Source organism: Anguilla rostrata, chromosome 17, assembly GCF_018555375.3.
Source record: "Anguilla rostrata isolate EN2019 chromosome 17, ASM1855537v3, whole genome shotgun sequence".
Lineage (NCBI taxonomy): Eukaryota > Metazoa > Chordata > Actinopteri > Anguilliformes > Anguillidae > Anguilla > Anguilla rostrata.
This window is the reverse complement of record NC_057949.1, coordinates 11,177,178-11,201,130: the sequence shown is the minus strand read 5'-3', so window position 1 is coordinate 11,201,130 and position 23,953 is coordinate 11,177,178. Positions and strand designations below refer to the sequence as shown.

General features: G+C 45.4%; 1 protein-coding gene across 3 annotated transcripts in view; it reads left to right on the top strand.

Annotated features, from left to right (window-relative positions):
* The window catches only part of LOC135243416 (cytohesin-3-like), a 35,163-nt gene extending 11,504 nt beyond the window's left edge, over window positions 1-23,659 (top strand). The window contains exons 1-13 of one of the 3 annotated variants that reach the window (XM_064315221.1): window positions 2,219-2,395; window positions 9,464-9,546; window positions 10,236-10,304; window positions 11,429-11,491; window positions 12,858-12,976; window positions 14,476-14,556; window positions 14,835-14,947; window positions 15,377-15,525; window positions 15,869-15,980; window positions 17,648-17,724; window positions 18,123-18,194; window positions 18,328-18,482; window positions 21,223-23,659. In XM_064315221.1, the coding sequence (XP_064171291.1) occupies window positions 2,323-2,395; window positions 9,464-9,546; window positions 10,236-10,304; window positions 11,429-11,491; window positions 12,858-12,976; window positions 14,476-14,556; window positions 14,835-14,947; window positions 15,377-15,525; window positions 15,869-15,980; window positions 17,648-17,724; window positions 18,123-18,194; window positions 18,328-18,482; window positions 21,223-21,295 (1,239 nt within the window). In that variant the 5' untranslated portion in view covers window positions 2,219-2,322 and the 3' untranslated portion in view covers window positions 21,296-23,659. Of the gene's footprint in view, window positions 1-2,218; window positions 2,396-9,463; window positions 9,547-10,235; window positions 10,305-11,424; window positions 11,492-12,857; window positions 12,977-14,475; window positions 14,557-14,834; window positions 14,948-15,376; window positions 15,526-15,868; window positions 15,981-17,647; window positions 17,725-18,122; window positions 18,195-18,327; window positions 18,483-21,222 lie in introns of those variants that run through there. The other 2 variants (XM_064315219.1, XM_064315222.1) reach the window with 2 other exon arrangements.
* The last annotated feature ends 294 nt before the right edge of the window (window positions 23,660-23,953 follow it).

The window sequence follows — 23,953 nt, the reverse complement described above, 5'->3', positions numbered from 1 at the left end:
TTGAAAGTGGAGAGAGGGAGAAACTGTCTATAATGCTTACACGCTGCAGGCATGTTGCTTTTCATCCTGTCCCTAACCCACCCCACCCCCAATTTCAAAGGAGCATACAGGAAATGCAGGGAGGATTTTGGACACATATGCGCTCTAGGTCGTCCAGAGTTGCATGGATGCGCAAAAAAGTCAGTTGTTAAGTCTGGAGTTTGATGCAGCATTTTCTGAAGTTCAAATCTGACTGCTGTAACTCTTATGGAAGTGTATGGAAAGATTTGTGATACAACTTCCATAACAGCGATACTTCAGTGTTTGTGGCCTGTGGTTATGCCTTCTAAATGTATGTCAAATAAATCTTATTTGAAAATCTTGCCAGACGTTTTTGACTTATTGCCCTATTTTCCTTAGTTTTTCACGTCCGGCCGCATGCATTACTGGCTCTGAAACCTGTTTCAGTATTTGTGTCACAGTCGCCCCCTGTAAACAGGAAGCAGGCGCGGTCACGAGCCGTCTGCAGTTCCAGTCGCGAAATGAACATTCATTCACCTCAGGTGGGAGGCAATGTGTGGAAACTGTGGAAGCCATTTGGGCTCAATCGCTGGGCTGGAGCTGATGGATTGTTATTCCTGAGACAAAGTCTGGACTGATTTTTTTGGAAGGCAACAAAGAAAAGAAACCAAATACAGGCTCTCCCAGTCTAATGCTTTTCACAGATCTGTGGGCCCCCTCATGAACGTTGTTTCCACATTCAAAAGCAGCGCACGTACACGGACATAATTTTTTTGGTTTTTGTTGTTTTACATGTTTGCTTTTGCATGTTTTTTTTTTGTTGTCCTCTTTCATGTCTACCGCGGGTTCCTTTTTCACGACCCAGCTCCTTACGGAACGAGGAGTCGCGGCTCATTATGAAGACACGGCTCTCCCGCGATGCGAGCTTAGCGGGATTCGCGTTTCGGGATGAAAGCTCCCCGAGTTGAGCCGCGGTGATGGGAAACCTCGCTGCCGCTGGAGAGAGTAGCAGTTAAGGCGGAACTTCCAGGTTGCTGAAAGGCATATCTCAGCGTGCTGTAAAACCTCTGACATCCAGCGCGGCGAACGTAAGGAGAAGAAAATCTCACATCTAAAAGGCGCCTACGGTGCCGGTGGGGAGCTGTGAAAACCCAGGGAAGGGGTTTTGATCAGACATTTTGCAGACATTCGGCGATAACAGTGGTGTGCGCATGAACGTTCAACCAAACACGTCACGGTTGACTTTTCTGTTCACGGTCTGTGGAACTGAACACAAACGCGAGTGTAAGGTGTTGTGCCTGCTGGCTTGTTTGGGTGATCCGTGAGGTCGTCTAGTGTTAGTTAAATATAAAAGGAAAAGGGACCCTCGAGCGGTGTGTCAGGCCAATGTGCTTGTACAAAGTTCAGTGATGTTGCACAGCCTTGATCAAGCCTACAGTGTTAGTAGTCAGATCTGTTGAATGATATACACTTTTCCACAGCATCAACCAAGAAGGCCAAATTTTTAGCCCTTTTTTCACGGAATCGTCTGGAAGACTATGCAGACATGATTTTCCTCAGTTGCACAGTCAAATGGCTAGCTGACTACAAAACAGGGTAAATGCAGTATATATGCTTATGAAATGTGGGGTAAAGCCATTATGATGAAACTCATCCCCAACACACAGGGAAACCAGGGCAGATCTGAAACCAAATTAACAGCCAGCTCTCGTCTGATGAAAGGTTAACACCCACCTGCAAAATAAAAGTTGACAGGGGAAAGGTGATTTGAGAAGGTGTGTGTGTGTGAGAGAGAGAGAGAGAGAGAGAGAGAGAGAGGACGAGACAGTGAATGTGTGTGGCCTGGCATTGACAGCCAGCTCTTTGCTGTTAACATCCACTTGAGAAATGAAAGTTGATTGAATGTGGGAGTGAATGTGTGCGTGTGTGTGTGTGCGCATGTGTGTGTGTGTGTCTGTGCGTGTGTATGCTGGTGTGTGTGTGTGTGTGTGTGTGTGTGTGTGTGTGTATGTGTGTGTGTGTGTGTGTGTGTGTGTGCATGTGAGAGAGACTGGTTTAACCGGAAGGCCCGGTTAGCGTGAGGCATGCGGGTCATTCTCCACACATGCAGTGAAGCCAAAGAGACTGTAGGGAACCTGTCAGAGGAGCAGCTTAGCAAGACAATGACCCCCCCCCCCCCGTGACTCCCCGCCCACAAAGCAAAGCTACAGTCGGTAAACGAGCAGACTACCGGCGAGTTTCTGCCGTCCTGTGTAAACCAGCACGGCCGAGCGGTCCATTCCAGTGCTGGCGCTGCCGCCGTCGACCCTGGTCAGTGACGCGATGTACGCGATGCCGCCGGTTCGACAGAGCTCTTACCGCCACAGGGAGCCCAGGCGGAGGACACAGCCCCGCGGTACGTAACGCGCTACTCACACCGTTTACAGAACCGGAATACGTGTCAATATGCGTCAAATTATAATATCCAAAACTTAAAGTGTGGCGTGAATGTTTGTCGCGTTCAAGCTTGGCCTACATTAAAATCGTCTTCCATAAATTGTGGATTTTATGTCATCTGGATTTTTATATCTATATATATATTACTATACTATACTATATTATTTTTATATAGTACTGTCATGCAGTTTCAGATGCCAAGACAAAAGACGAAATAATTTCAGAATGAATTATTTTCGAAATCTTGAACGTATGAAAGTTTGAAGATGTGAGCTATTGCCTATATGTGCTTATGTATGCGCGTGAATATCCGCATGTGTGTGCGCACGCATTTGTGTATTTGTGTGCGCGTGTGCGTCAGTGAGAGTTTGTGTGCATCTTTGTGCGCTTTGTTTTTTTTTCCCATTCACTTGGACCTTCCTGCTGCGTTTGATGTGCAGTTCTGTTATGACCGTGCTCTTTGTCTTTCAAATTCAAATTCAGAAATGCACTTCCCCCTGCACGCTGTGGGGCCGATTGTCCTGCCGCCTAGAGTCCGTATAACAGACGAGCAATGGAGTTGCTTCAGAGGGGGCTGTGCACAATTTCACGGCTGCATTCTTCTACGGAAGCCTAACGGCTTCAAATGAGCGGCCTCACCGAGCTGCTGCCTTACCGTACGAACCGTCCGCCAAATCCACCGTCCTGTCAAAGCGCATCATGAGACTGCATGACGGCTAATCTGGCTACAAACAGCGCAGACGGACCACTCACCTTTACACATATAATGGCCCTGACGCTGTTATAGCCAATGAATGAGTCATTATCATTTTTGGTTGATGCTTTTACCTCCTTTTTCTCCCCCAATTTAGGAATGCCCAATCATATCATTATCAGAGATCATTGCCACAGCCTCTGCTTTAGACGTGATGTATTACATCACAGTACAGGCTCACACAGATGTGAGTCGGAGGAAGACATTTTGCCGATGGAGTTAAGCAATTTCACTTGTCAAACAAAAAACAACTTTAAGCTAAATAATGTTTTCTTTTTGAGAGAAATAAGAAATCAGATTTGAAGTGTCATTAGAAGACTAAAAGGCTTGCTAAGACGGACTTGTTTTTGCAGTGTAACAGATGGACTTGGGGTCATTGGTGTATAATGAGAGCCTGCAATCCCCACTTCCCTGGGCAGTGGTAGAGCCAATTGTCTGCTGGCCTGCATGGTTGTTGGCCCAATCAGAATTTGCACAGTCTGGATTCAATACCAGACCCCGGGACCCATCCATGCGCTGAAACAGTGCTGGGTGAGCCGCCCAGCAACCCTAATGAGCCTGCTTTTAATTGGCTTTGACAGCTTACAAGCCTGTTTTTAATTGGCTTCTGCAACTAAATAATTACTCATTTTAGTAAGGATCATCCCTTGGTGGTAACATCCTTCTCACAGTTGTATTTGGCATTGAAGCGAAACTTTAATTACACAAGGATTCTTAAAATCTGATGATATTTTTTTTTTTGCTGTGACTATAATGATTTAAAACTAAGTACTGGGATAGTGACCATGGTAGAGCGACTGTGTAAATGTAATTGGGTATAAAGGCACCAGCTACGGATGAGGTTGCTCCTTATTCTAGCAAGGCTCGCTAATTGAGCAGGAAGATTAATTGGGCATAAAGGTGAGTTCCTTATCTTGTCTGTTTGTAGTTCACAAGCCTCCCCCAGGTCCCCATCCTCTCTGATTTCTCAGTCGGGGGTCGACAGCATCGGTGTCTTTGCGCATCCTGGAACTCTGCTTGTTTTAATGTGTTTAGGTTCTGCGATCTTGTGACCCCATCATCAGGAAACGGCAGTAAAATGTAGAACTATGGGAGGAAGGAATCTGCTTGTTGCACACAGAGGAATACCAGCATGTCATGGCCACCAGCATCCTCATAGTATGTGCTCTGTGTGTGTGTGTGTGTGTATGCGCGCGCGTGCATTTGTGTGTGTGTGTGTGTGTACGTGCACGTGTGTGTGCGTGTATGTTTGTGTGTGTGTGCATCTGCTTCTGTGTTTTTTAGCGTGTGTTTAGATTAAGTTTAATCGCTTAACCTCTATGATTTGTGCTTAACCTGGAGTAGCATATTTCAGCTAGCATGTATTCCCTTTAAACACTGTGATTTTCCCTGATGGTTGCCATGGGTGACAAGAGGAAACCAGAGGGCTGGTGGCTAAGTGACCACAGCTCAGCCGCCCCCGCCCTCAGGAACGTCGTATTTGCAGAATCGTTTTTACAATCCCCACCCACAGACATGTAAATATTTTTCTTGGATGCAAGTTGTAGTCTTGACTGTTTACTGTTTGTAGACCGCGTAAACAGTCACAGGCCCAGGTGTGTTTACACAAGTCCACATTAGAAACGGGGGGAGAATGTGTGTGTTTGTGTTTTACAATATCGCCAGGTGAAACCTGAGCCGATCCAGCCCCTCTCTCATTGTCTCGCAGCAACACAAGCTCCGCCTCCTTAGATAGAATTACGCATAAAATCTTAGCAGCGTAGCCTAAGTGTAGCGTAAACAAAAGTGTTTCTTTGTTTTTTAATAGATTTTCCTATTGAGCTTAAATGAGCGGATTAGTAGGTGCGAGCCTCGCTCGCTGCTCCTAGCAGGGTCTAACAAAGCTTTAACGGCCAACACTTCAGACAGCAGCAGGAGTCTGAAATAGTGCTCTGCCAATACAGGCCCCGCTTTCCTGACTGTGAATTTAATGTCTTTCACTGGGAGTGGTGGAAACATCCGGAACAGCGAGCACGGGTGGTACTAACTCAGGGAAAGGGACACACGTGCCTGGAATTTTATTTCCTGGCCGAACCACATTAATGCAGAGGGGACCTGCAGTGCACATTGTGCCATTTTATGTGTGAGGTGCTGGTTGTGGCGACAGATGTGGAATAAGAGCCTGTTTACTCAAATGGGAGCTTTGTGAATTCAAATTAATAGTGGCTTTTTTTGTTGATAAAATGATGGCCGAGGTTTTAGAAGGTAGTGAATTCTGCAAATCATCCATTGTTTGTAGACAGCTTTCTCTGCACTCAATGGCTAAGCTTGCATTCCTGTTTCTTCCTAACAACCTCAATCAGCGTCTGACAAGAACTTCAGTGGGCAGCTTCAGTTATTTTTCATTAGAAATATTTCTTAACCATCAGTTATGAATTTTTACCATTTGAATGGTACATGGAGGTACATTATATGTGAAGCTACCGATGTTTACTGTTCATGGCTGAGCCTTTCATGCTGTCAGTGTCCTATCGATTGTGTTCAAGAGGGGTCTGCACAAACGCAGCCCCCCTGGACAGTCTGCAGCGTCTGCGCAGATGGCGCAGCCAAAGGAATGTGTGGTCTGTCAGTTCCGTCTGACATCACTTGGTTCGGGCCCATCGATTAGAGCCAGGTTTGGGGTCAGGTCCATTTGAATTCAGTCGATTCAGGAAGTAGATTGAAATTAAATTAATTGAAAATTATATTTTAAAATTCATTTTCTGGATAAAAAAATTTGAAATGGAATTGAACCAAGTTGATGCAGCTGTTTAACCCCAATTTGCAGTGAATTGTGGGAGCTGTAGTTCAGATCACAGGTATGAAGGCTCATCTTTGGTAATACCAGTAGCCTCGCTCCTCCTCATACAGTTCCTATTTGCAGAAATTATTTATGACTCTATACAGTCAACTGTAGGGACAGTAGGGCCAGGCTGGTGACTTGAAAGGGATAGGTTTGATTCCCAGGTGAGTCAGTGTTGCTTGTGCCTTTGCGCAAGAATCCTAACCTGAATTTACACCTGTGAAAAAAAAAATCATCCACATAAATCTTAACCTGAGTCACAGCTGTGTAAATCCCAACCTGAATCGCACCTGTGCATACTCAGTCCTGGGCATATTAATGTGAATCTCACCTGTGAATATTGTGCGGATGCCATACACAGATGTAACCTGCATAAAAGTACCCAGGATGATGGTCTGTGCTCAGCAGATAATGAAAAAGAAAATATTTTGCACAATGGAATGGATGTAAAGCAAAGGAATGTTATCAGTTCAGTCAAAGTCTATGACCAACATCTGCAAGGGGAGGGAATGTAATGGAGATATTTTAAAATAGGGTGTTTGGTAGTGATACGAGAGCAGAATAAATTAAGCCATTAAATGAGGTGTGAAACTGCTAATGAGCTTCCCTCCCTCCCAGCACATCACTGTGTTTATTTCGGCAGAAAACACTGGAATTTAAAATCTCATCTGCTCTCCAAGTTTGTGAAGGACACGTGTACTCGACAATTAAGAAATGCGACTCAGATGCGTCCAAAATTGGAAATGATAAACAGCTGAAGTGCTGCCGCCTCCATGTAAGATGCCCTATGACCAATACAGAGTGCTGTGAAATGTTGAGGAAATGCAAACGTTAGGTAACAGAACCATTACATAATGTAATGATAACTGTAATGAGAAGAAAGCAAAGATAATTTCTTCAGTGCCCACAAAGGCTACAAATGACAACAGGGACATACATTCCTGTTCAAACTACATTGCTTCTTCCAAGTAAACGGCTTGCAGCAGACCAAAATTGGATACTTGTTCTGATGATGTTCCAGCCAATCAGAGCACAAAATGACTCAGAATGAACAGAAAGTGCGTATTTGTTGTAGCATGACAGTATTCACGCCTTAGGTGGTGGGGGTGGATATAACTGACATTTCAGCATCACCTGATGTCTTCTCAATAGAAACTGCATCCATTACATTTTATTTGATTAGCAGACACTCCTACCCAGAATGAAACGCAAACAGCAGACATGGCAGTGTGCTGTTGACATTAGGCTTGACCTTGAACCAGAAGGTCAAAGGTTTGAATTGTAATTTGAATGTGGAAGACGAGTTTGCTTACTCCACAGTGCGGTTACTTTATTATTAATTCCACCATCACTTGTCTTTGCTGCTAATAGATTCATTAATTGCATTGGCGAGCACACATAGTGTGTGGACTCATCTTTCCTATCTAGCCTACTGCTCTGGTCAGAATCTGTCTGAGATTTTCGATGTTTATTATTTTTTCATTTTCCATATTGAATCCCAATTTGGGTAATGCCATTGTATACACTTATAGGGGAATTCTGCTTCTCCACGTAGATATCCAGCTATATATTAGTGTGATGTGTGAATCTACCCCCTGCAAAGAAACAGTGGGTGCTAAAAACATAAATAACACACCGTGCTGTACTGTGGAGCAAGGCTTGTCTTCTAGCTTAGGATATTAAGCAACCTTTTATGTATATTTGGGATATTAAGCAAGCTTACTATATATTTTGCATGCTTTTATATATAACTGCATTTAGTATGCTTTTATAGTTTACCATATAGTTTGCATGCTTTTATATTTTACTATGTATTTTGCATGCCTTTATATTTTGCTGTGTTGCTGTATCCAGTGCTGATGTGGCTTGCTCCGGTCTGATTGGAGCTGGAAGCCAGGGAATATTCGCTCGTCCTGTTTTGAGGCGGGCTTTGCGTGTGTGTGTTTTTATAGTTTTGCTGTTGTCATATATTTCGGCGCCCGGTGCTGACACGGATTGTTCCGGTCCCTCTTGGCGCTTGCGGCCCCACCGGCACGCCGCTCTTCATGAGATGTCGTGTTCGGCGCATCGCAGCGCGTAGTTTCTGTGCGTGACGACACGATGCCGCGTGTGGCGCCGCTCGTTGGAGCTTTGCGTGCCGTGTTAAAGACCGATATAAATATTTAACCGATTCAAAGTGCATTTTGTGAGAGCATCGCAGCGTTGAGGTAGAATCATCACACCCCCCACATCCACCCCCCACCCCCCCTTTTTTGTGTGTGTGGCTGCTATGGAGTTGAGTCAACGGTGAACGCAGTTCTATAAGAAATATTTCCTATACTGGAATATAACTATCCATATATATTTGCTTTGACGTTAGCTGTATGTGAAAGAGAAACGCTTTTTTTCTTTTGGTTGCAGGACAGAGAAATGAATCAGGCCGGAAATGAATGTGGAGGCGGTACAGTGACTGAAACCATCCAGATTTTTTTTTATCCCCGACGGTGGGATGCAGACCCCTGGGAGAGCAGGGAACAGAGCGAGCCGTGCGTTTGGGTTCTGCGCTGAGCTGGCCCAGTTCCCTCGCCTGGCCGCGCGTTTGGGTTCTGCGCTGAGCTGGCCCAGTTCCCTCGCCTGGCCGTGCGTTTGGGTTCTGCGCTGAGCTGGCCCAGTTCCCTCGCCTGGCCGCGTGTTTGACTTGACAGAAAAAAGTTTCGGTTTGGCAGCGCGCGCGGGGGGGATTCCTACGGGTTTGTGCAGTGACACAAGAAGAGCTGTGGTTTCTAAAAGAGGGGGAGGGGAGCGGATTGGCGGAGATTGAATCGGGGGGGCAAGTCCTAATTTAAGTACCCCCCACCCCACCCCCCCACAGGCTTCCATAGTTTAATGGGAGGTTTAAATGAAACACGGCGTCACTCTCCTGTGGCACGGTTCATTTCCGGTGGCCATTATTGAGTTTCACGTTGTCTGCAGCGCGATCGGGGAGCTCGGGAAGCCGGGCTCCGTGGGCGGTGGCCGGATTCCTACGCTCGCACTGCGCTGAATTGGCAAGCGGCGGAACTCGAATCAGGGCAGGCGTCGGTGTGGGAGGGAACAAACGGCACGGCGAGAGGGAGACTGCAGCAACAACGGTAATGGACTGCAGCTTTCTGAAAAAATTTTAGAAAACGGAACGCAACAGAAACCGCAGACGAAGGGAGATCTCGAACTCCGTAATGAGTGGAGCTACAATTAGCTGTCGATCACCGACGTGAGCAAATCAAACTGTTTTGCGTTCACCGGCAAAGCGCAACGATTGGTTCAAATGGGCGAGTCGCTAAATCTGTACGGTGGCTCTGCCCCCTTTTCCAGTATGCTGACGTCTCGCTGTGACATCAGCAGAAATCCCCCCGCAGGTGTGTGTGGGGGGGAGGGGGGGGGCTGTGTGTAAAGATGTGCGTCTGAAGGGAAAATGGTCTTCTGGTGTGTTGCAGTCTTTGAGGAGCTGTCCCCGGAGGAGAGAGACGAGCTTTCCAACATTCGGCGAAGGAAGAAAGAGCTGCTGGACGACATCGAGGTGCCCGAACCCCGATTCATTAACAATACGTCTGCCTGCTGTTTTCGGTCCTCCCCATCACCTTCTGAAATGTCCTCCTGATTATTTTCTCCATCCAACACTTTTGGCCCAACTTTCCCACAGTACACTGTCTGACGTATCAGATCACTCTTCTTTGAATAAAATGGCTAATTACTGCAGTCTACCTGCTTATTAGCCCTTAATATTCACTTCTCCCGTTCTCCTTATGGCTAAGTCCTGTGTTATATAAATTATAACTATGTCAGAAATATGTTTAAGCAAGTGTAAATACACTATGGCTTATTATATGTCAAATTAAGCAGCGATGTGCTTTCTCCTAAACTTAGCATAGGCAGTCGAATTTGTGCCATCGCTGCGTTTCCTGATATTTCAAAAAATATTTCGGGTTCTCCGAAATGAAAAACTTCAGGGGTGAACGAGGGTGGATGCTGACATTTTTAGATTGGATTTTATCAGCGCACAGAGGAATGATACCGCAGACTGAAGTCTGCGAAGTTATTATCTCCTTCTGCAGCTTTTCCCCTGGCGCTCCAGAGGAGAACATTGGTGTCGCTGTGTTTTCAGTATGCTACCTAATCTTGAAGACATAAGACGAGAAATTGAACAGAAAGCGAAGGTACGGACTGATGGATTTTGTGTTGCGGTTCTTTGTCCCTGTGTCGTTCCAGAGGTTGAAGTTCGAGATCGCCGAAGTCATGACGGAAATCGAGCAGCTGACCTGCATGGGCGAGAGGCGAGTCAGTCCTGTCTGTCGTCCGTCTGTCGTCCCTCTCTCCCTCTCCCTCTCTCTCCCCCCCCCCTCCGTCGCTCCCCCCCTCCTCTCTCGCACCTCGTCGCCCTGCCTTTGTGTTCGGCGCTCTGTGAAAGGGCCGTGTTGAGTCTGCTGAAAGGTGCGGATCGTCGGGCCTTTTCTCCGGCTGCTGAGCCCTTTAATCACGCCGGCGCGTCCCAGAATCCCACCTGCCCCGGCCACTGTGTGCGGAGCGCGGCGGACGGCGCGTCCGCTCAGCGCTCGCGTTCACGGCGCGTCAGACGTGCCGATTAGGGGATAAGCGCGGAATGTGGAGCAGCAGACTGCTGTTTGTGTCTGACTGCCGCAGCCTGTGCTGCACCAACCCTGCTGCATGTGTATACGCTTTAATACACATACACACACACATACAGACACACACACTCACATATACACACACACACACATACAGACACACACACACACACACACACACACTCACATATACACACACACACACACACTCACATATACACACACATCACGCACACACACACACACACTCACATATACACACACATGCAGGCACACACACACACACACACACAGACACACACACACACACACACACACACACTCACATATACACACACATCACACACACATACACACACACTCACATATACACACACATGCACGCACACACACACACACATGTACGCACACACTCACACACAGACACACACACACACACACTTTTTTTCAAAAGTGTATGTGTGTATATATAAGCATACACATTAATTGTGTGTGTTCACAGCTGAAGTTAAAGATAAATAAAGCATGGAAACATAGATCCATATTTATTTTCGGTGTGAACATTGCATTACATTTATTTGGCAGACACTTTTATCCAAAGCAACATGCAATATGTGCATACCAAAGGGTATTGTGTGGGAACACACAATTAATGTCTTTGCTTATGTATACATTATTCGAGACAAACCCAGCCAAATCCAGCATGTCTCTTTGTAGAGGAAACATGATCACTTACGGTTGGTCATGGGGCTATTCTTTCTTTGTTTGGCTAGAACGCAGAAACAAACATTTTCTCAATGTTTCTGTTATAGCAAGTGCTCACAGAGGAACAAACAGATCGCTGTGGGGAGGAAGAAGTTCAACATGGATCCTAAAAAGGTGAGGAACATCCGTTCGCCCGCTTTCTCACGGGGATGAAATGTAACGTGGGGAGACAGTCTTTGCTGTGTTGTTTATTTATGGGAGGAAATAAGTTCAATAGCTTCTCGGTTCAATAGCACGTTTGGGTCACATTAAACACGAGAACACAATAATGTCTGATGAAGAGAATAGGTCATTCAGCCCATCTAAGCTCATCATTTACCTGCAGACAAGAGACTATCCAGCATAGCTTCTGGCCTCTGCTACATGTCCTACATTAAACTGCATACAGACTGTTCCATGCGTTAAGAACTATCCATGTCACTCAACTGAAATTACTCAGCACTGATGCCTAATACCAGTGCAAAATTTTTTCTGAGAGACCTTTGTACTGTCTTCTTATGTATATTCTGTGATCCACTTTAATCATCCCATTTTCAATTTAACCCCCCCTCGAGAATTATATCAGGACCTAAGATAGCAGAGCCTAGTCCAAGTGCTTTAGGAATGCAATGAGGTAAACTTAGGGTAAAATTCAACTCAAACAGAGTGTATGTGTCAAAAATGTACACTGTCAGAGTAAATCCTACTCTGTCAGAGTTAATTTAGGACAGAGCGTTTCTCTGTATTGTGTTAATTCTCAGGGTGAACCCTGTCGAGCTGGATCCGAGTGAGCGTGAACGCGGTGTTGGAGTGTTTCTGAGATGCGCCCCGGGGCTGTGTTTTGTTTTTTAATCTCTGTTTGCAGCTGCTGACTGCTGTCACTCCCAGCAGCTCTCACACAGTAATCACCTCTAAGGGGGATAATTACCTGAGAGCTGAAACACTGGCCGCACTTTTTAGCGAGCGCTTAGCTATAAAGCGTTCTGCAGTCGACTGCTAAGCTCTGCATAATGGCTCCATAATGCTTTGTGAAGCTTTGAACAGATACAACCATTGTTATGCAAGTTGTGAGGCATAGAAACGATGTGGTATGTAGTGGAAATTCAGTAAATAGAAACACACAATCTGACAGTACTGTATTATAATCAAATGTTCATTTTGTAGAAATACGGTTGTTGGGAATGTTCACAAGCACTGTTCACTATAACTGCACTCGTTAAAAAAATAGTTTTGTAACAATCTGAAGGAACATTTACTCATCTGAAAAGGTATATTAAGGTTTGTGGTTTATTCGTTGTTTTATATTTGTCTCTTCTCTATTTGTCTTTTTGCACAATTTAATCTTATGTCAGTGTCAGAATTGCGGAACTTCAGGATTGCAAATGCAACGTTGTGAGCCGTTGAATTGTGGGGTCAGAGGTGAACCCCCTGGCTCAGGGGTGAAAGGTGAAAGGTGAAAGGACTGTAATCAGACTGCGTTTTGCCTGCACTTCCCCACCAGGGCATCCAGTTTCTCCTGGAGAACGACCTCCTGCAGCAGACCCCTGAAGACATCGCCCAGTTCCTCTATAAAGGGGAGGGGCTGAACAAAACTGTCATCGGCGACTACCTGGGGGAACGGTGAGCCTCGCGCTGTCGCTGCCTGGCCAAAAAAAATGGCTTTCAGAAGTAACGAGAGAATGGAGAGTTCGCGTTTTATTACCCCTTCTCCAAGGTCCCCCAGCATCATCACACACAATAAAGCCAGGCTCGCTTAAGCTTCAGGAAATTAAGTCTGGATTTCCTCCAAATAAAAACACGGCACAGTCCAGACTGCGGTAAAAGCGGCCTCTCTGACACGTGTTCCTTATCTCTCGGGAGCTAACGTTCGCTAACGGCGAACTCGGAACTGCTTCCCCCAGGACTGCAGGCTTGGTCTGAGCTTGCACTGGGGAGCTGGGGACTATCAGCCAATCACATGGTCCGCAGCAGTTAGAGTGCAGCTGGAGCGGCAGCCCTTGCGCATGTGTGAAGGCTGCTCTGCAGCTGGAGAACCGCGGAAACAAAACCTCTCAAACAGCCAATCTAAACATAATTTTTAGCCCTGAGATAGTCAGCTGGCCATTTGCTAGGTGGTAAATTGTCATGGGCGTATGCTTTTTGATGAAACGGTATGTCTATCTGGATTGGTCAAACTACCAGTGCCAGCTTTAGGAAAAGTATATACCAGTATGCTTTATAAACATCACTAACAATCTTTATCCCCGAGTTTGAGATGCAGGTGTTAGTGGGATGAACAGTACAAGTAAATACAAAGCTTTTTAAAATGGTTTTTCATCGTCACTGTTATCCTCAGTTATGAATGCACAGTAGCCATAGTACCCTACAGTAACACTCCAAGCACCAACAAACCCAACCACCCAGAGAGCAGAACGAGCCCTTTCCCACAGACTACACTACTGTCTTTGTGTTTAATTACGCAGTGTACAGCAGCTGTAGAGTGGGTAAACCTGGGAGGGGCAGGTAGGATTGAGTAATTATAGACCCCCCTGTGTAGGGCAGGAACACCGGTCTCTCATTCCATGGTAACTATGGGCTTTAGATTTAGGGCACAGGGGGAGGGGAGAGGATGAGAGGGGTTCAGGGGCCTGGTATCTTGTTCACCATCTGCTGAGCGACAGAAAAGAAACGTTCTTTCTCACAGCCCGTTTAGTTTTATGGTTTTATTTCATGAACTGATAGCATGCACGTATCCATTGACTGATAAGGCCTATGTTAGCATGCTAACAGAGGCTATTCTCAACATGCCGTTATTGTGTTGATTTAACAGTGCGTTTGTACACGCCGACTAAATACACACACGTGTGTGTATTTATTAAGATATTTCAGACCAGCCGCGCAATCTAGCAGCTGTTCAATTTGTCTTCAAACTTCAGGGAACAGATTTATTTTCTTCTCTCGCATCACCTTAACGAGCTCTGAAGGGTAATTATTAACCGAACACGTTTCTCTTTAAGACGCTGAAAGGGAATAAAATTGGAATGTGCGCTTCAATGAGTCACAGGACGTTGAGGAGCCGCGTTGTGCTTAGACTGAACCTGGCCCTTATCGCTGACCCCGGTGACCTCTCTCTCTTGCAGGGATGAGTTCAACATCAAAGTCCTGCAGGCCTTTGTGGAGCTGCACGAGTTCGCCGACCTCAACCTGGTGCAGGCCTTAAGGTGCGACACTTAAGGAGTTTTTCAATTGCTGCTCATTTCCTGAAGTGACTGTTGAACTGGAGTTCACCCTGACCCTGAGAGATGAATAGATATATTGACGTAAATATATAAAAAAAATACTTATTCTGCAGATGGAATAAAAAGAGCTTGTCATTTAAAAAGAGATGTCTAACAAGCACCTGTAGCCTGAAACTAGCCTCTCCCATTCTCTACATCCCTCCTTCCCCTGCTCTCTGTCTCTCCCTCTCTTTCTGTCTCTCTCTCTTTCTATCTCTCAGGCAGTTTCTGTGGAGCTTCAGGCTCCCAGGAGAGGCGCAGAAGATCGACAGGATGATGGAGGCCTTCGCCTCCCGGTACTGCCAGTGCAACCCGGGAGTCTTCCAGTCCACAGGTACGATGTGGGGCGGGGCGGGGGCGGGGTCTGAGGAAGTGAGGGGCGGGGCCAGATGAAAGGAGGCTGGGCGGGGGCCAGGCTGTTACTGGGGAAAAGAAAACAGCCGGACACATAATTTCAAGATTCTGTCTGGAATGCCACAGATCTTATCGATTCCAGCCCACACAGCCACCTCATTACCCCTGATTTATATCTCATATGGCCCTATGACCATTCAGCTGATTAGGTTTTTTTTTTCTTGCCTCAGATGTAATAATCCGATTGATCTCGTGACCTCTACGGATTAATGACCACGCTGTCTGAGGAAACAGCATCTTTATCTGAGCCTCTCAGCAAAAACGGGGCACGGGTCGTAGCGTATTGACGTGTTTCCGGCGCACGCGTGATCCGTGTTACACATACGCGTCCTGATGCGTTTCTCTACAGACACGTGTTACGTGCTCTCCTTCGCCATCATCATGCTGAACACCAGCCTGCACAACCCCAACGTGCGCGACAAGCCGGCGGTGGAGAGGTTCATCTCCATGAACCGCGGCATTAACGAGGGCGGCGACCTGCCCGAAGAGCTGCTGCGGGTACGAGCCACGCCCTCTGGACACGCCCCAAATATACTTACAGAGAACATAGAACACACCATGCTCTGCAAATGAATATGTTGAATGTGTCATTGGGTCACTGAAACCCCTCAGGTTAATTGTGCATTTAGCATGTATAAAGTGTGCAGTGTATTGTGTATAGTGTACAGGGATTTGGCTATCTGCCTGTTTTCTCCTGTGTTTCTAAATAGCGTTTCCTGTGCTTCCATTGAAGACAACACAGCTGTCGTTTTTAGCCTGTTGGCCAGGACATCACTGCAAATGTGCACTGGTTCTCAACTCCTATTCTTGGTTAAAAACTTTTTTTTTTTCCTTTGAACAGAATTTATATGAAAGTATTAAAAACGAGCCTTTCAAAATCCCGGAGGACGATGGAAACGACCTGACGCATACCTTCTTCAACCCCGACAGAGAGGGATGGCTCCTCAAACTGGGTGAGTTATGAGGGGGCCGCAAAGTCCAAAAACATTAAGTACAGCTGCATATTGGGGGGCTGCTGGGTGGCTTGCCCTGTTAAGGCACTGTCCCACTGCGGCCTCTGTGCCTTGCGGTCTGATATCGAATGCGGACCGTGCCAGTGCCAGCCCTCTGGTCGAACGGGGTGCCTGCCGTCTGCCTGTGCCAAATGCACGGATGAGTACGGAGGGAGGGTTTCAGGTGGCGGTTTGTTCCCCGTCTCATTTTCATTCTCTCGGTAACCTGGCGAGCCCCCATCTCCCCCGTCTGTGCCTTTCCGAGCCTTTCCATTGCTCCCGTTTTCGCTAATCGAGCAAACGGTAGATCTGGGCCCATCACCCAGTTACCTGCTTAGAGTTGCAGAGGAGGTGAAAGGTCAGCCTATCGCTATGCCAGTGGCTTTGTGTAACCCCCAGCCCCCCATCTCTCTCCCTCTCTCTCTCTCTCTCTCTCTCTCTCTCTCTCTCTCTCTCTCACTCTTTACATGTTGGCCGGGCCAAGACCAGCACATTCCTCCTGCTGTATGTAACGTCTCTCTGGCCCATCAGACGCTCTGTATTTATGAGAAACGCTGTTAGCTTTAGGCACAGAGGAGAATGAGCTCTTTACAGCCTTTCTCTCTTTGGAGGCGTTTCAAGCCCCGCAGTTTTAAATCTGTTTTTATTATTTATTTCCCTGCCAGATTCCTGTACGGAGGGTGAGCTACAGAGTGTGTGTGTGTGTGTGTGTTTCTACAGGCAGGTATTTATAAACAGGTACATCGGGCGTCTCAGGCTCCCTGAGTTATAGACCCCTAGTCGCTAAACCGCTAAGCAGCTGTTTTTATTTTGGAACGCCACAAATGAAAGCTAAACAATAAACGTGCATGATTCATGAGTGAGGAAAAAATGCTGTTCGAAGAGAACATGGCTGAAGAGGACATGCAGGTTTAATTGTAAATTTTGTTTTTCTGTTTTATTTGAGTCCCAAGTCTGAACATTGTGTGTGTTTTTAATCAAAGTGGAATGAAATTGTGGTTTCGTAACAAAATCTGAAACAGTTAGCATATTTGTGCATTTCCTGTTCTTGCATCAGTCCAAAAACAAATGACATAAGTTTAAAAAAAAAAAAAAAAAAAGCTAAGGAGAAACAGTTTGGGGCCATTTCAGTTTGGGGGAAAAAATCTGTGGATAAAAAAAAATGAATAAAATGACTAAGAGCGTCTGCCATCAGGGGTCAGCGCTCTGTCCGTTCATGCTCATGTTTCCCCTCCCTCTGGGCCGCGCTGTAACCGTGGCGACTCGCCATGGCGATGCGGCTGTGCGTGGCGGTGACGAGCCCTGCGGCCGCTGCGTGACTCAGCCGAGGCTGGCTTCAGCCGGCACGCCTCTGCGGCACGCGTCGTTCTCATTGGCTCGCTTTAACGACTCCGATTAAGGCTTTTTAATTTCAGCCCGTCTGATCCATCTCCGCGGGAACGCTGTTGCTGCTAGCGACACTCTTTTCTGGGTAATTAAACAGGGGCACCACGCTGACACCCCAGCCCCCCCCCCCCCCTCCCGGGGATGTTCCCCTGCACTGCCGAGCGAACGTTCCGCAGGGCGCCCGAATCCCGCGCTTCACTTCCTGTTTCCTGGCTCACTGACGCCTCGCTCTCGTCCTGCAGGTGGGAGGGTGAAGACCTGGAAACGCCGGTGGTTCATCCTCACCGACAACTGCCTGTATTACTTTGAGTACACCACGGTATGTGCCTGTTTGCTCTGCTTTCAGTAACGCCCAGTCTGACTCACACTCTTCCACGTGTTCAATGTTAGACTGTATGTGCTGTCACAATGTGTGCATGTATCAGTGTGAAAGTATGGGTGTGTGTTCTCTGTGTGTATGTTTTGTATGTATGTGTGTGTGTGTATGTATTTTGTGTGTATGTGTATTTTGTGTGTGTGTGTGTGCGTGTGCTTGTATGTGCGTATGTACAGTATGTGTGTGTGTTTATGTGTGTTTTGTGTGTGTGGGTGGATGTGTGTTTTGTGTGTGTGTGCGTTTGTGTGTGTGGGTGGATGTGTGTTTGTGTGTGTGTGTATCAGGGTGAATTTGTCTGTGTATGTCTCTCTCCTCATGCTTGTCTCTGCTCCCTCTCTCAGGATAAGGAGCCGAGGGGAATCATCCCTCTGGAGAACCTGAGCATCCGAGAGGTGGAGGAGCCCAGGAAACCCGTAAGTACCTTATCACTTTATTATAATAATAATAATAATAATAATAATAATAATAATAATTCTGAAGCATTGAGTGTAAATAGAGTGGATCAGTTTTTCCTTCATCTGCGTGCCGTGCTGCACTCTCCTGCAGAACTGCTTCGAGCTGTATAACCCAGGTCACAAGGGTCAGGTGATCAAAGCGTGTAAGACGGAGGCCGACGGGCGAGTGGTGGAGGGGAATCACGTGGTGTACAGAATCTCCGCCCCCACGCCAGAGGAGAAGGAGGAATGGATCAAGTCCATCAAGTAAGGGGCGGTCCCTCTTACGGCCACACCTCCCTCAGCCGGGGGGCATGTGTGTATGTAGATGTGTTGTCGTGTAATGTGAATTTGATGTGTGTACTTGGAAGTGAATGTGTGTCCAACTCTGCATACGTGTTACGGATGTGTGTGCGCGTGTGTGTGTGCACCACACCCTAAGCTTGCACCTGACCATGTGGAGGCAGCTGTCTGGACTGTAATTACTCTTTAAAGAGTTCAGAGTAGCAGACTTATAGTAACATACTTAACTGCTTCATCTTATGAACTTGGAGGGATCCTCAGAGAACATGTTCATTGATTCTGACAAATTGATTCCAGCAAACAGTGTTGTACGCATCAAATCAGAGGTGTGCTCAGATTAAATTAATATCAGAAGCCACTCTCATAAAAGTGTTGACATGACCGGTGGCCACTTGTTTCTGGCCAGCGAACATCACAGATTTAAGAAGCACTGAGGTGTTTCCTAAGATGCTGGAACAGAAAAGGACTTTTTATGGTGCCAGGCTGTGAGTAATCTCTGCCATGGTGAGGTCACAGTCCTGACGCAGACCACAGAATTCTGCTGAATAAACACAGAAATCCCAACTACAAATCGCTCTGTAAAACAGGACTTGGCATGCTGTGCGTCTTTGTCCTCTGTTCTGGGCCTCGTGGTTACTTAGCTGAATGTTACACATGCTGTTAACCAAGACAAATATTATGCTTACGCAGTATGAGAAAAAGCAGCACCTTTTCAGAAAGTGGGCATGATATATCTCCTGTGTGACACTGGAGCAGGACACCCTGTGTGTGTGTGCGTGTGTGTGTGTGTGTGTGTGTGTAAGTATGAGCAAAAATGCCAGATTGACTAGTGTGTGTGAGATTAAGTGTAAGGCTGGGGAGGAGACACAGGTTGGTTCAGCTGCTGCTTGCTCTTTGATCACAGAGGGACAAGGCTGTGTGCTTCAGGTGTGTCCCTCTACTGTGTGCTTCAGGTGTGTCCCTCACTGTGTGCTTCAGGTGTGTCCCTCACTGTGTGCTTCAGGTGTGTCCCTCACTGTGTGCTTCAGGTGTGTCCCTCTACTGTGTGCTTCAGGTGTGTGAGGGCTGTTTGAATGACTGCTTAGGAAAAAAAATGTTTGTGAGCCTGGTTCTAAGGACTGTGAACTCGTGAATCGTGTTACGCTGTGAAGTGAAACAACAGGGAAAGCAAAATGCAGATTCCCTACAATAAAATGCCTTTAATGTGAGGAGACAAATCGGGTCGGGAACAATTTTGGTCACATTTATGCATTTCATAATTCATTATGATTAATTGTTTTCTCACATCACTGCACCAGGATTGTAAAAAATCACCATCAGTGGGGCTGTTTGTGTGGCGAGGGCGGTTGATATAATTGTCCTCACACCCTCTCAAGCTGTCAGACGGAGTCTCACACTCTCCACCCTTTTCTGTGGCGCGATGACAGCTTCCTCTCAATGTGGAAATGCAATCCAGAATGCTGCTTGTACTGTGCTGTTATAGTAACAGAACGGGGTGTCCGTAGCTGTGTGGAGCTGTCTCCGCCCACCCTCCTCAGTTTTAAGTGGGAAAAGGAGGGATTATTCCCCCCCCCCCCCCCCCATGGGGTGGACGAACCAAACAGAGCCATCCGCAGCAGCAGGCTCTGCTCTTAAGACTGCTACACCACACTGCAGTGACACCACACACAAGAAACCACAGCATACCGCACCACACTACACCGATATCATGCTACACTGATATCACACTGTGTTCATATCACACTGCATCAGTATCACACTGCACTGACATCACACTACCGATATCACACTGCACCCACATCAAACTGCGCTGATATCACACTGCACCAATATCACACTGCAACGACATCACATTGCACCGATACCACACTATGCCAATATCACACTGCATCGATATCACACTGTATCGATATCACACTACACCAATATCACACTGCATCGATATCACACTATGCCACAACTGCCCTCTAGCCTGCTTCATTGCAGCTGTGTGTGTTCCTCAAATCAGAACAATGAAGAATAATTTCTGTGTGAATGTGCGGGTGACATTGTTTGCGTGCGCACGTGTGTTGGGAGAGGAAGGGTTCATTTATCTGTGGCGGTTTGAGAAATGCACTGTGGCTTATAAAACCGTTTATGCAACGGTTAAAACTGGAACAAAATACTGAAAGGATGTCTTATGAAAGCTACAGCGGAATGAATGGAATGAAACGTATCTGCTGTGAAAGGTTAAAAGCTTTCCCTCTCTTGTGCAGAAGCGCTAATGTGATTTTCATCCGTGAGGCTGTGGCATCGATGTCATCCTTTCTGTCCATTCTTATTTTTAGTAGCGCCTGTTTCATAGGTAAAGTGTGTGCGTGCAATCAGCCAGTTGGGTATATGTTTTGTTTTATAATTGCGTGTAATCTCGCGTGTACAATGGAAGGTGCACACGGCATTGCTATAGAGCAGGGACTGGATGAATTCCACAGAAACTCACAGGAAAAATCTTCTGAAACCATGGAAACCAAACTGGGTCACAGGAAAAACTTTTTTTTTTTTTTTAATTTTGATCTAGTTAGATTGGGGGTGGGGGGTTACATGACTGCACACAGCTGTATTTCCACATCAAAGATGACCAGAGTTTCTCTCTCTCCCTCCAGCATACCGTAGGCACTAATTTATTTCATTCATCTTTTTAATTCTTCTCTCTATTTTTTTCCAGAGCCAGCATCAGCAGGGATCCGTTCTATGACATGCTAGCCACCCGGAAACGAAGGATCGCGAACAAGAAATGAGGCGCTCCATCCTGGGGCGTAGCGTGGACTGTCACCCTGGCAACGCTTGCGGGACAGTATTTTGAAGGATTCTTCTGCGTGGACACTCCGCACTGAGCGGCTGCTGATTGGCCCACAGGATCAAGTTGGAAGCTCAAGGCATGAGGCGGTCGGAGATATTGCACAACACGGCACTTCCTTTTCCCATAAATTACTTTGTAGATACACATCGCTGTTAGTGTCCACCCCCATACATTACGATCCTTGCAGTGTTCAGACGACCTAAGTAACACTACTGCTGCTTTTGATGCAGGGATGTCCTCTCCAGTTGTTCCCTGTTGTCTGGGTCCAGATGGCACTTTTGAGGTGCCCTTTGAGGTTGTCCCAGGAAAGCTTCTTCTGACCTCCTGGGACACGCGTGCTCACACACATACATACACAAACGAACACACATACAGGCACACATACCCAGTAGTACAAGATCTCATGTGCAAAACCAGGTATTTGTGAAAGTGGACACTGATAACAAACACTGTTAAGTGTTCAAAGGTGAAAGCACCCTTAAATGTTCAACCTGAAACAGACAGGAAGCAGCCAGGACTGTGACTCTTTTTCCTCACCTCTATCACATGACTCCAGCAAGCCAATCACGCAGAGATAATCCACCAAATATTTTAAGTTCCGCAAAAGGCAAAACTGTGCTATAAATGATAAAAAATGACATTCAAAATTGTGAGAAAAATATTTTCTATATGTCAAAATATTCTATATGCTACTCAGTGTATTAAAGCAGTAAAAATTATTGTCATTTTCATATATTTAAGTCTATGCATATAGTGGATTGTATATTCTATAATAAATGCAAACATTGGAATAATGATTTATAAATATATTAGTAAATATTCTGTGTATTTTGACATATATTAAATGTGTTCTTTACATTTTGCAATTCATATTTTACTACATTATAGCCATGTATTGCTAAATGTGCCACATATTACTGGCATACATTTATCCGTTTTCTTGGGGGATGTGTTAAGCTATTGTTACAGAATCTAAAGTTGGTCCATAACATTTTAAAAATATCTTGACTTTAAATCAGCTGGACTGATTGCATGTAGCCTGTGGTTTAATTGAAATGTAGGAAATCATATTTTTAAAACACCTCCTCACTCAGTGAAGGTTGGGGTGCAGTCAGTTTAAGCTTTTCTTTGTAGGACTTCAGTGGGAGAGACAGGTATTTATATGTCATGTGATCGCTATATGTATAACCGATTGTGTTTTGGTTCCTGTAATGTGTACCCACAGATTCTTTTAACACCAGATTCTCAGCTCCTGTGTTCTTTCCATTCTTGTTTCTTTTTAATAACAGAAGTTTCTAGTTTGTTACTGGAGTTTCCGAAGCTATATTCCAGAAAAATATTATATTCTAATATATATACAGTATATTCCATTCTTGCAGTACTATATTTGGTCATTCCCCTTAATAAATTGTTCAGAAGATGCATAACATTGGAATATTTTGGCTTCAGCAGTAAAACAGGATTTTCAACGGCTAGAATACAGAGCTGAATATCTAGTGCATCTATAGAATCTGGGTTGTAAAGAACATGGTCTACCTGTCTGCTTTGAAATACAACTACAATCCCAAACAGCCAGTTACATTTGTATTTCTTTTTTTTGTGCTGTTGCAAAAAAAAAAAAATTCTGATTGTTACTGTTAAATGTACTTATGTGTAAATAATGTATAAAGATTGCATTTTACTTGATGTTTGTACATTTTACAGCATGTGAAACCTTACAGCTATGTCATACATCAATGCAAGTGATGGGTTATATGACTGTGCACTAGAACAATTCTGTGCGTAGGGCAAGACAGTGTTATTCACTTTTGCTCATTAACAGCCACAGGGTGTGCAGATGTTCTGTGTTTGTGTTAAAAACAGCAACCATTTCAGACCCAAGAAACCAATTCAGGGGATTTAAATGCATAATCAACTGCTTTACTTCAGAAGTAAATCGAATAAGTGTTGTGTAACAATGAAAACCACATCCTGCCACTCTCCATGGGCAAAGATAAATACCACTGGTGTAGGACAATCTTTAAAATTGTGTTTAACAGATGTCAAGATGCAGGGTATTGATGAGGACAAAGCCAGTTAAGTTTAACATGCGATTGCAAAATAAAAGCCCTGGCCCAGGGCAGACTCCTATCTTGAAATGCCTTGTGAGGCAAGTAATTAAACTTTTTTTAAATGATATTTGTGTAATGGTTGTATCTGTGACATACAAAATTATGAATAAACAAAAATGCATAAATATTTAGACCTGTATGTGTATAAACTTTACATGATGAAAAATTAAAAGTTATTTGTTTACCAGAAAGAGAGCGTTAAACTGCTTCTTGGATCTTTCCTTATTGGCAACTTTTGGAAAAAACAGCATCATGGCACAGAGACTGGGGTATGTGCTAAATACTTTATATAGCCTAACTTGAAACACATACAAACAGACCATTCAAATACAATAAGATGGATATGAACAGATTAGTTTAATTTAAATATACTCAGTGACCTATTTCTTCTTTTTCCGACGACGTAATTCGCCACGTTACTTATTAATATTCATGTTTCCGCAAATTAGCCAAATGAGAATTCACAACAGCTGCACACACGTTTT